Source organism: Silene latifolia, chromosome 5, assembly GCF_048544455.1.
Source record: "Silene latifolia isolate original U9 population chromosome 5, ASM4854445v1, whole genome shotgun sequence".
In the NCBI taxonomy this organism is placed as follows: domain Eukaryota; kingdom Viridiplantae; phylum Streptophyta; class Magnoliopsida; order Caryophyllales; family Caryophyllaceae; genus Silene; species Silene latifolia.
In genome coordinates this window covers 84,310,505-84,323,560 of record NC_133530.1, presented here as the reverse complement: position 1 = coordinate 84,323,560, position 13,056 = coordinate 84,310,505, and the positions used below count along the sequence as shown (strand labels likewise).

Sequence of the window (13,056 nt, the reverse complement as noted above, 5' to 3'; positions counted from 1 at the left end):
TGGTCAATGTAGCTCTTAACAATATTTGAAATTAATAAATGAAACAAGGAGAATGTGCCTTTAAATTAGAGGTGGCTAACTTGCCTGATCCGAAACCTCAAGTGATAGCCCTTTGACCCCGACTCAGACCCGTCTTTAATCAAACCGAACCTCAAACCGTTGAATTTTCTATTTCTTTTACATGTATACATTCTCTCCTTTAAAAAGTTTTAAAAATACTACTTGTAATATTTCTTAAATCTAAGCCGATCGACCAACCTTCAACCCATCCACAGGCTAGTCTGAGTCGGGCCTTAGCTAACCGAACCTAACACTCTCCTAAGGGACGTGTCATGGTTGGTCCATCCAACTATAACTCATGAGTCGAGACTCGAGACCGAGTCGAGGCTATCTCGGGCTATGGTCACCTCACCTCTACTTTAAATTAAAGGACATTTGATATAGTAAAAACTAGTATAGATCCCGCGCTAATGCGCAGTTTTTAGATAAGAATATTAAAGAAAATAACATTTATACAACTGATATTTAACTCAATTTGAAATTTAATTGTAAAATTTCCTATTGTTAATGTTTTGTATTAATCGGTGGAAAAGGAAAAATTCAGTGTATTCCAGTTAGAGATATAATATAATGAAAGTACAATTACAGATATGATATAATAAAAACTCAATTACATATATGATATAATAAAAATCCAATTATAGCAAAATATATTTAGGCGGGAAAATTTTGAAAATATCTTATTCTTTTAGTATAAGAGGGATTTGTGTACACGAAGTATATATTATAGGGAACAAAATCTTAGGGTTAAAATAACAAAGTAAAGTGTCCATGTCAATTGTCATCTAGACACTCAACGTCTCAACCTCACCATTTCCCGTCTCTCTCCATTTTTCCCCAAATCTACTACTGTTACTCAATCTTCTCTCTCTAGATTTCTGGGGAGAGGTAGATACACCAATTCAATTAAATCAAATCCAGGGTTTACACTTTACACGCTCCCAATCACAAACCCTAATTAAAAAATGGCACAACAAAATTTGATCTACAGTTTTGTAGCAAGAGGTACAGTGGTATTAGCAGAGTACACTGAATTTTCTGGGAATTTCACAAGTATCGCATCTCAATGTTTGCAGAAACTTCCTGCTACTAACAACAAATTCACTTACAATTGTGATGGACATACTTTCAACTTTCTTGTTTCTGATGGATTCAGTAATTTCTCTCTCGATTAATCTCTTCTTTTCGGTTGTTTTTATTGATTTGTATGTCTGTTTGTTTGTTATGTTTTGTGAGTTTTGATCTAATTAAAGTGATTTGTGTTAGTATGTTTGATTTTTGTTGATTTTGTGATCGTCTTGCTAATACCGGGTTAGGGGTAAGGCTGCCGACATTCGACCTCCTTAGCTCGCAATTTGCTGGAGCCATTGAGGCACTCGGGTAATGTTTGTGATTGACGTTCTCGTTTTTCCGGGTTATTACGTTGTCATTTTAACCCGGATTTTCGATTTGGGTTTGATTGATGTTTTAGTTCCTAGTGTGAAATTATTGTTTATGCAATTGATCCTTGTTCTTTTAATTTAAAAAAATAAATAAATTAATTAAGAGGTAGATTGTGTTTGGTGGGGGGTTTTGTATAGAATGATGTCACATTTGCTAGTGTAGGACGGTGTCACAAGGCACAACCGGGGATGTTCTTGTCTAGTGTTTGAGACTGACAAGGGAGGTTTTGTGGACTACTTTAGTCTACAGGTTAGAGGCGATGTTACTCTTATTCGGAGCAAGGGTTGAACTACACAGTGTTTGAGGGTCGGGGATACGATTATTTTCCGCCAAGTTTTCAATTTTTTGATTAAAGTGAAGTGTCGTGTTGTGTTTGACACTTTTTTAGTGTCAGACTCAGACACGCTCCCAAAGTGAAATGTCAGAGGTTAGAGGTCCAAACCTCCATCCCTATTTATTGCTTTGTGGCTCCTACCGGGTTTATGGGTTAGTCTTATATGTAAGACGGCCTATGTTACTCCGACACTTCGCTTTGGTGGCGTGTCGTGCGTCCGATACTTGAAGTGTCCGACACGACACTTCAACACTTCCTTTTAGACCAAAAAATTGAACATTTTGCTGAAAACAAACGTCTCCGACACTCGGACACCGTGTCGTGTCCGACACTTGAAGCCGTGTCAGAGTAACTCTAAGACCGTGTCACGTAATTTTTTGCTGTGTGTGAGGTTTGATGTTTAGTAAACCTTTGCTTGTTTCAGTGACATTCTTTTTTGAACATACATTCGGTTTTCTAAATTGTGGAATCAGGTGTTTTATTTGCGCCTGGTTGCTTGAATGGGGTTGTAATGCTGACCAACCTGGTAGTTATAGGGGTTTCTTACAAACAGTGCTCTTCTGGAATGAGATAAGAATTTAGTCTCTATCCAACACTATTCCTTGGAACCTCATAGAACTTTCACCTTTCACCTTGTTCACTTTTGTAGAATATCATTCGGCCTTTTTTACATTGGTTTAATTTTGTTACATGGTGTAGAAGGTGTCTTCTTTGAGAATTGTCCATTACCATTGTCAATGTTTTTTTCTTTTTTTTTTTTTTAACTTGATGGTGCACCTTGTTCGGGTGCGTACATGATGTTACCAACTACTCGGCACGTGAACTAGAAAAGATTCTCATAATGTATAGATTTTCATATGCTCACCCTTATCCCCTTTTCCGTTTGTATGTGAATTTGTAGAGGGTTTAGAAATATAAACTTCATTTATTATGTGTTCCCTCCTACTCAATCTCACTAACCAACTGAAAGATGGCACGTTTAATTATCATGTGAAGCACAGTATGATCCAATGGCCTGTTGCCAAAATATGACCAACATTTATAGGCCACACTTCACAGGTCTGCATATTGGGAATCAATTAAAATCATTAGATGTTTGTAAAATTGGTGACCTGATTCACCAAACCCCTATCAGATCGCAAATCGGTTAGAGCGTACTCTATCATGAGCCATGCTTAAGATACATATATCACACGCTCGCGAATCAGATGTGACTTATTCATAACAAATTCGGTAACCAACTCTGTAAATTACCTACATCCCATTATCTTCCTTTAAATTACTGTTTAAGGTCTCAAACAAATAAGGGTTTTGATGCACTTGTAGCAAGATTTTAGGAAGTCTTTACTCCCTCAATTAATTCAATTTGAGGCTAAATTTGTACAATCGCCTCATTGATGACTAACTGACTATATCTTGATCCTATTACCTCCTCCCAGTCTTGTAATTTTATAAGTACTTGGATGAAATTCGTTGGAAAGTCCTGAAATGTCAGTGGGCTTTTCAGAGGACCTCATAGACTCATACACAGTATCCTGGTATGGAATAAATTATCCTTCTGAGCATTCTTATTTCATAACATGGATACTGTTCACGATTATCAACAGAATAACTGTCCCACTTCCAACAGTCCGAACTTCACCTCTTTTTTTCTTTCCCTCACTTTTTGTTATCTCTCGTTTGGTAATCTGTTGTATGTGGCATTTAGGAGCTCGAGATATGGTGGATTTTAACCTTTCCCCTTCAGTGTTAAAGGGACCATATACTAGGCCTCTGAGATGTGTCTTTTAGTTTTGGAGATTTTTTAAGTTTGACGTAATTCCGGTGAGTGCTTGTGGAGTTGTGGTCTGTGTACGTCCACTTTAGGTACCTTAGATTTGAAGGATGGATTGTTTATGTGCATAAGGTTAACTACTGTTTCTTGCATATTTTACACAGTTATTTTTCGTCAAGTTGAAAATTTTGTAGGAGAAGACTAATGTTTCCCTCCCTCCCTTTCTCTTTGGCTCAATCTTACTAACCAAACAAAAGAATTTGTTCCACTCTTTTGCACTTCCCTCTATTTCCCTCCATCCAAACAAAGGGTTCAAGAGTCTTGGTTCCAAGTAACATGTCAGACCTCTGCTTTTTTTTTTTTTTTTTTTTTTTAAAACTTAGTCCAGCTTTTAATTTCTTCTTCTGAACTTACTTCCCCAAGTTTAAGTTCTCCCACCAGTGAGAGGCATCTCTTCAATTTTGAGGCAACCTTTGTTTGTTTCCCTACCTGTGGTTGTTTCCTTAAAAGATCAAAAAAGTTCTGTGGAATGTAGTTATGTAACCTGTCTGTGGATTCTTCAAGCTATATTTTGCTTTCAAATTCAAGAATATATGTAGGTATTTCATCATATGTTGCTTTCTGCAGCCTATTGTGTCGTTGCAGTTGAGTCTGTTGGTAGGCAAATTCCAATGGCTTTCTTGGAAAGAGTTAAGGATGACTTTAACAAGAGATATGGAGGTGGAAAAGCTGCTACTGCTGTTGCAAAGAGCTTGAACAAAGAATTTGGGTAGGTTACATTCATCTGAATTTGATATCCATTAAATTGCTGTGTGGGTGTATGGATTCTGAACCTTCTTATATGTCTTTTAAGGCCTAAACTCAAGGAACATATGCAGTACTGTGTTGATCACCCGGACGAAATGAACAAGCTTGCCAAAGTTCAGGCCCAGATTTCTGAAGTCAAAGGAGTTATGATGGAGAATATTGAGAAGGTATGAAATTTCAGGGTTCTTTGTGTTTGTATGAACTTGTTGATAACATGGAAGTCTGGAAGCGCTTTGTCGTGGTGTATCCTCTTTTCTACTCATTATTGAGAAGTTATGAAATTTTATGTGCTCTCATTACATGTGCTCGCTCTCTACTCAGGTTCTGGATCGCGGTGAGAAGATTGAGCTCCTTGTTGACAAGACAGAAAATCTCCGCTCACAGGTTTCTGATACTACATTTTTCATGTTTATCCATTATTCTGGGAATACAAATATCTTCTGCATTACTCTAAATTATACCCCCTTTATCTCATTGTCCCAAGTTGACTAGAGATATTTAAGATTTAGGGTCCGTTTGGATTGAAGGAATTGGAGAGAAGGGGAGGGGAGGGAAAGGGAGGGATTTAATTTCCTTTGTTTGGATAAAAAATATGGGAGAAAAGAAATGGAAAGAAAGAGAAATGAGAGGACTTATTTTCCCTCCTATAGAACAAACTATAATCTTTCCAATGGTGGCAAGATTTAGAAAGAAAACTTTATTTGGACTCTAATTATACCACCAACATCCTTCAATCCTCCATCCATTCTTCATCTCCCTCCTTCCTCCCCTTCCATTTCCCTTCATAATTTTTGTTATCCAAATACCCACATCCCATTTGCCCTCCCCTTCTCTCCCCTCCCTTTACCTCCCCTCACTCCCCCTCCCCTCCCCTTCCCTCCTAAAATTGTATCCAAACGGACCCTTAGGGATGAAAAATCATTATTGCCATTTGACTCAGAGTTATATGGAAAGATACCATAATGCCCTCATCTTTATATTACTTAGCTAAGGAAGTCTATGTTACTCCGACTAGACTGTAAGTGTCAGAGACACGATACACAACACGCAACGAAAGTGAATTGTCGGAATGACATAGAATAATGGTTTAGAGAGTTCACTTGTCTATTTTACTCGATATTATGTGGCCAATTATTTTGGCATGGACCTAAATAAATAATGAGACTATATGTATGGGATGACAATTGGTTTTCCTTAAGACGGTCATCTGTCTTAAATTTAAAACGGGTCAAGTATTACCATATATAGATAGATGGGACAACTTTATTGTCATTCCCAAGACATTTTACTTGTTTTTTTTCGTCCCATCTATCTATTTGACCCGTTTCATGTTTAAGACGGATATGTCCGTCTTAAACAAGAATTTGTGATGGGATGGAGGGAGGCATGAAATGTAAATAACACTGACTGTGAGTAATGTTGATGTGCAAACGAATGATTAGTTTCTTTACTGTATTTATAGGCACAAGACTTTAGGCAACAGGGAACAAAGATCAGGAGAAAGATGTGGCTTCAAAACATGAAGATCAAGCTCATTGTGCTGGGTGTCATCATCGCACTGATCCTCATCATAGTCTTGTCAGTATGCCATGGGTTTAATTGTTCGCACAAGTAGTATCCTGGTGGAGTTTGGTTTGGAAACATGCGTTAAATATATATCACTATACAAGCCTGTCATACGCCCATCACGTATTTGGTTTGTCTCGTTTTAATAGCTCCCTGACTCTTGATGATTCATGGTAGAGTTTCATATATCTTGAGTAGTGCTTTGGGAAGAGAATGCTTGTTTCGAATTCTGATGTGTATAGGCGACTGTATAAAATCTGGAATTTTCTGTCATGGAAAATGTACCTTTTTGTACTTTGATAATACTCAGTTTGAGACACTCGTAACTGATGATTACGGCTTCTTTGGAAATTGAAATGGCCACGAGGATGGTGGACGTATTCATGTTATTTGACGTTGTTTGCATATTGCAGTCATCCTTCTTGTATGACAGATTGACAAATTAAGTCCTGTTTAGTTGCGTTTTCCCCCCGGACGATAATGAAATCTAGTCTGGTAACTAGTCGGGTAATTACATGGTGAATTTGCGACATATCCAGATTCAATTTGCAATGGACCCTTAATTATCTCATCTTCAAACAGCACTCTTTTGAGATAAAGTTATATTTTAAAGTGGACACGGAAATCAACACCGAGAAAGTCACGTGTAGTAAACAGGTATGTAGTGTAACGCATTTGGCCAAAACAGTGTAAGGTCCAAGTCAATGAGGACAAATACACTCACAAACATGCTAAAGAAGAAAAAGATTTTTTTTTTTTTTTTTTTGGCAGCCGTAAAGGAAGAGTTTTACATTGTGGCGGTATGGCTCACTAAACCATAACAATAAACTACAACATAAAACACTAAAGTATTATTAGAAGCATAAACTACAACAAGGTAAATGCATCGGCTCGCAGCATCGTGTTGATGGCAAAAGAAAAAGATGAACTCTTCAAGCCCGTGCATAGCAGAAACTTCGGTTACCCGCCATTTTGATCAACATGGGCATCAATACATAACTATTCTTCATCTGGAAATCATCTGGAGTCATTTGGTCATCTGGAGTTTATAGCCTGGGAGCCTAACACCCTTGTAGCCAAACCGAAAAGTTCCATATTCATGTCCAAATTTGTTGCAGACGCAATAATTGAATTTCAGGTGATGCAGAAGGAAGTCCCGCTTGAAAGAGTAAATAACATCATGTTCACCTGCTCCCTGTACATTCAATTGCACAAGTAAAAAAGTATACGAAAACTTCAGCAAATGTATAATATGTTATTGATTCTCAAATATTTTTCTGCTTCAATTAATTTGGCTACAATTGGATTTAGACGTTTACAGAAATCTGGAAAACAAAGTTTCAAGTTACTTTCAGACTAACCAAGTCAAAGGGCAGGATGAAAGTCAAAGGGCTCAACATTTTATCACGGCCATGTCATCATCAAAACACTGCATAGCTCATCAGCTGCAAGTGGCAAGACTGGCAACAGCGTCGAGAATCCAATAATATTTGAGCACACAATTATTGCAGCTAATGTTATCAGAACTGGGAAGCCAAAGAGCTGCCGTAGTGGAACCTTTTATTTGCATCAATGTTCATGATAGGTCGCCAAATGTGGAAGCCAAGTCCAATGAAACAGCTTCCAAATAAACTACAATCACGACAGCTAAAGAAGCCAACCATCGCGGAAATGGAGATACACAACCATTACATCTCCACCATGTCAATACATCACACTCTAGTTTATGCGCACTGATGAAATCACTAGTGAGTCCAGTGACTAACAATCATCAAAGCATTCTCTCAACTCATTCATAACACTAATAACCACCACCACCATCAAAAAACATTTCTCAACACAGGAAAATGGCAAACAGTTTTTGTTAACAGGGAAGCACTTTAGTAACTTACACTCATTTGTTTGTCAATCACATTTTTTTTCTCAATTTCCAATCACAATTTGCTTCATCCAAGCCCTTCTCCTCTAGTGACAAGCAAACAAGCTATGATCACTATAAAGTCACCAATAACTCAGAGCTAATAGTAAAAACTTCAACATGGAAGAGAAATTTAACCCAACAAAATATACAGTTTATAAAAGGGCATAGCTTTTGCATTTTAATCAAAGCATCAGTCACCTAATTGATTTGTTAAACAAAGAAGAAACAAATTATATTTGATGAAATTCCTCAGTTTGAAACTTTGAATATGTACAAATAATTTAGAATTCAGATACACATATTAGAACGGCAAAAAACCACAACTTTAAACTTATAATTAAAAGTATCAGCCAATTTAGAAATTCGTTAAGCAACGTAGACTTAAATATATGTCAGTCCATTCTCAAAACATTGATATCAAAATAGCAAAGAGTTGACATACCGTTTTACTCCAGAAAATACTTTTGAACCAAAGCTTTGTCTGTATCACTAACATTAGGAGCAGTGAGTAAGCCAAGAAATAAAGACGCAGTGCCGGCATGAGCAGCAAATCCATGGCTCCTCATGTTGTGAAAATGATCCAAGGCTCTAGCAATATCATTAGCATAGAGAAATCCTTGAATAATGGTATTGTAGGTGCCTTCGTTTGGAGAACATCCACTGTCTGCCATCTACTTTAAAAGCTTGGTAGCATCATCTAACAACCCTTGCCTACATAAGACTTTAATTTGAATATTATACGTAGTTGCATTTGGCTGCAAGCCCTTGGCTACAAGATTAGAGAACACCTTTCCTGCTTCAACTAATCGCCCAGCTTCACAAAGGCCATTAATTATCGTATTGTATGTGATAATATTAGGGGCCACTCCATTATTCTCCATCTCTTTACGTACTGAGATTGTTGTATCAATTTGTGCATTTTTTAAAAGGCCGTCAAGCAACGTATTGTAAGTGAACACATCCGGTGCCACACCTCGATCTTGCATATCTTTAAAAAGTTGGACTGCAAGCCGGTGTCTCTTATTCTTGCACAAGGCATCTAGAATAGTGTTATAGGTGACAACATTTGGAGTGATATGTGTTCCCTTAAGATGCATATCGTGGAACATCTCCAAAGCTTTGTCCACCTTTTTAGACTTGCAATATCCATTAATTAGGCTGTTTAAAGTCACAACATCAGGTTTGACATCATTTTTCACCATAATATCCAGGAGCTTTTCTGCCTCCCTCATCTCTCCACGCAAACAGTAGCCATCCAACAAAGCATTGCAAGTAATAATGTTAAGGTGCACACCCCTCTTAGTCATAAATTCAAAAATAGCCCTTGCTTCATCAACATTTCCCTCTTTACAGTACATGTTAACTAAGGTGTTGTAGGTTTCAGTATTGGGAGCAATGTTGTTGTTCAACATCTCAATCAACAATTGTTTAGCATCATCCCAACACCCTAAACTACAGAGTCCTCGAATTAAGGAAGTATAAGTTATTACATCGGGCAAAATGCTCTTGGCTTTCATCTCCTTGAAAAGGCCAAGTGCTTGAGGTAGCAAATGGTCTTTACAAAGACTGTCAATGATGGTGCTATAAATGACAATGTTGGGTTTAAAAGGAGCCGTAGACTCCATATTTCGCAGCAAGCGGAGAGCGCCAGCATTGTCGCCAGAGCGGCAAAGACCTCTAAACATAGAGCCATAAGTAACAAGGGAAGGGTGTATATGAAGCTTGACGATTTTATCCAATAATTGAACAGCTTGGTGTAATTTATGAGAATCAATTAAACCATTGAGTAAGGTAGTAATGATGATAATATCAGGTGAATAGCCAAGCTTAAGGCGCTTACCAAGGAGAGAGAAGGCAAAATCAACACGGCCAATGGAAGAATAACACTTGGCGAGAATACCAACGGAATGCATATTGGGGCGGAGACCGGACAATTCAAGCTGATTAAAGAAAGTAATGACGGTAGAAAAAGGGGGATTGGGTTTAATCTTAGACATAGCAGTAAAAAGCTGATTGAAGACGATAATAGAAGGAAGAGGACGAAGAGAGTACAATTGATGAAATATCGAAACGGGGATATCAATACCAGAAAACCCTAATCGGCATTGTTCTCTAACGGAATCCAGAAACAACCGGGGATCATCAACAACATGATAAAAACGAGAGCGAACAAAAAGGGAATGAAATCGAGAAAGAGAATAAAAATGAAAAGGAGAGACATGAACAAGGTTACCGGGTATGAATCTGAGCATGTTAATCGTCGTCCAAAATAATTAGGGTTAACAAATTGGGGATTTTCCAGTAGAAGGTTGCCTGCCACACTTGAAGAGTATTGAGTGCGGGGATGTAGTAAATTACCCATAACTTATCAACCATGCAAATCATTTCTTTAAATTTTACTTGTAACAATTTAGCTCCATAACTTAAAAAAAAATGCAAGTATAAATCAAGTTTTTTACCATTTTTTAACCAAAATCTATTGTTTCTATTATAAAAACTTTTATAAATATAACTCTTAAATAATTAAATATTTTCTCCAATTTCATTTATTGTTCCTCTTTTTATTTCCATCCATTTTTCTTATTGTTCTCTCTTTCCTTTTTTGGACAACTTTGTGTGGTCCAAAATCAATTTGATGTGAGGTCATATGTATTGTGTGGTCCAAATTGATTCCCTTATTTCTTACCAATCAATCAATCAATACTATATATTAATTCCAGAAACCAAGGGACTTCAATGTAATTAAAGAAAGTTATACAAATTAATTATACTATATAGTTTTAAATCACTAGCACCGTGTGATGGACTCGATTAAGGGTTCTCAATGCAAATATTATATAGTTTGGGTTAAATTAAATTATATAGAAACTTGGTAATTTTCCTAAATATGGTCAAATTCCTTAAAATAAAATAGTTAATTAAGATGATCAATTTCAAGGAAACTAAAAGAAAAAAGATGCTTAGTAATTTTCCTAAATATTTATAGAAGACTAGAAGATGGTCAATTTTTTTAAAATAAAATAATTAATTATTATAAACATGCACACTTATGGTATTAATTATTATCATCATAAAATTATATAATAAATTTAAATTTATGCAATTTTATTAAACTTTATAGTTTATTAGATTAGATGTATAGAAATATTAATTACTTAACATACAAAAATATAATAATTAGGTTATAAATAATTCAAGTTAGATTCCATAATATATAATATTGCATAATTCTTTCGATATGGTTTAATGCATATATGTAATATATTTATATCAATATATAATATATAATATTGCATAATTCTTTCGATATGGTTTAATGCATATATGTAATATATTTATATCAATATATAATCCTCTTAAAATTGCATGCCTAAGTAGGAAAAGTAATTTCACAAGAATAAAAGAATTGTAGTAACATTGGATATAGTTATATGATAGTAATCACTCATTTGAATAGTAAAAGTAACAATATTATCAACGAGATTAGTGAGAGTGGTAGAAACAACAACGAGAGTAATGAAATAATCAATATTAATACTAAAGAAAGAAAGTGAAAGTAACAATAATTATGGCTGGAGTACTGAAAGTATCAATATTAATGCGACAATAGTGACAGTAACAATAATTATGGCGAGAGTAGTGAAAGTAACAATGATTACGGGCAAGTAGTGAAATGTTATTGCTATTGTTTCATTAATAAGAGTAAAATATTAATAGCGGGAGTAGTGAATTTGTCTCAAAATTTATTTCATCGTAATTTTAGGATATGTTATAAAAAATATATTAATGATAAATTTGTGGGGTATACGACTTTAAATAATTTTATTTAATGAAAACAAATATTAATGGTGAGTACAGGTAGCCCGGGCGAAGCCGGGCACCAATACTAGTGTCAAAAAGAAAGGGGAACAATAAATGAAATTGGAGGGAGTATAATATTTACATATTCAAACAAAAAATGCGACCCCATTTTAGTATAAACAAAAATTTGGTCATCTAACTTTTCATTATAACATCATTGACAATTCTCATATTAGGAACATTTTTGGCCAAAAAAAAATTTGAACATGTTTTTAATAATCAAGAATTTTAGGTTTAAAATTTTATCAATAATTTTGATTTTCAATAATAGTAAAATATTTAATTAGCAAATTTTATTCTTAAAAATAAGATATGTAGTTAATTGTACATTAAAAGAAACTTATGAGGTTGATTTGCTACATTTATAAGTTAAGGGGCTTAATTGCACAGAGTATCAAACTTATGGGGGTGATTTGCTATATTTCCCGTATCGAGCTAAGCGTGAGCCTACAACACGAATTTGAAAAGCATGGAGCTCAGGCTCGAGTCAAGCTAGCATGATCGGGTTTTCTCGTTTTGTTAACACTCGTAATCGGAAAAGGAATGGTAAACTTTTACAAGTAGACGGGCTCAGACAAGTTTTTTGCCATTGAATTAAATGAAAAGGATTCTCAAGGTTCTGTCATTGAATTATACAATTAGTGGATTACTAGTTTAGATCCCGCGCAATGAATGTGCAGTATTTATAGTGTTTTTTTTAGAAAAAAAATTGAGCTATAAAACTAATAAAAAAATTGAGTAATGTCAAGAAATATATTTATATTTTAAACAAAATTAATGAAATTGTTTATAATTTTTTTTATTAGTATATCTTTTAGTTACGATTTAGCATACAAAGAACAAATTTTTTATCACAAAAATCTTAGAAAAAATAAATAAATAAGGAATTATATCAAAATAGGAAAGTAAATAAAGATTTTATCAAAATAGGAAATGTGTTTTAGGCGGAAAACTTGAAGCTTTTCCTATTCATTTAGTATATAGGGGATTCTTATATTAGACGGGCTCAGACAAGTTTTTCGCCAAAATGAACTTATCTGAAGTCGGACTAAAAGAGTTTTATTAAAACATACGAAAGAAAGACAGATTAATAACTGTCCAAGACACCCAGCAAAATCTCCGGGTTAATTACCCGCCATTTTGATCAACATGGGCATCAATAACGCAACCATTCTTCATATTGAAATCGTCAGGAGTTTTGTTGCCTGGGAGCCTAACACCCTTGTAGACAAACCTTACAGTTCCGTAAGCATGTCCAAATTTGTTGCAGTAGTCGAGTTTGAGGTGATG

General features: G+C 35.4%; 2 protein-coding genes across 4 annotated transcripts; one reads left to right on the top strand and one right to left on the bottom strand.

Annotated features, from left to right (window-relative positions):
- The first annotated feature begins 809 nt into the window (after positions 1–809).
- LOC141657693 (vesicle-associated membrane protein 721-like) lies at positions 810–6,373 on the top strand. The gene is made up of 5 exons (XM_074465002.1): positions 810–1,215; positions 4,239–4,380; positions 4,465–4,585; positions 4,740–4,802; positions 5,881–6,373. The coding sequence occupies exons 1-5, from the start codon at positions 1,026–1,028 to the stop codon at positions 6,031–6,033; spliced, it is 669 nt and encodes a 222-aa protein (XP_074321103.1). The 5' UTR covers positions 810–1,025; the 3' UTR covers positions 6,034–6,373.
- Positions 6,374–6,722: 349 nt separating this feature from the next.
- Positions 6,723–10,259, bottom strand: LOC141657692 (uncharacterized). Of its 3 annotated transcripts, XM_074465000.1 has the most exons (4): positions 8,348–10,259; positions 7,877–7,949; positions 7,346–7,631; positions 6,723–7,179 (listed from the first exon to the last, which is right to left on the bottom strand). In XM_074465000.1, exon 1 carries the CDS (start codon positions 10,155–10,157, stop codon positions 8,577–8,579), a length of 1,581 nt encoding a protein of 526 aa, XP_074321101.1. In that variant the 5' UTR covers positions 10,158–10,259; the 3' UTR covers positions 6,723–7,179; positions 7,346–7,631; positions 7,877–7,949; positions 8,348–8,576. The 3 variants fall into 3 exon arrangements, with proteins under 3 accessions (XP_074321101.1, XP_074321100.1, XP_074321102.1); XM_074464999.1 differs by having other exon boundaries at positions 7,346–7,949; XM_074465001.1 differs by lacking the exon at positions 7,346–7,631.
- Positions 10,260–13,056: the final 2,797 nt, after the last annotated feature.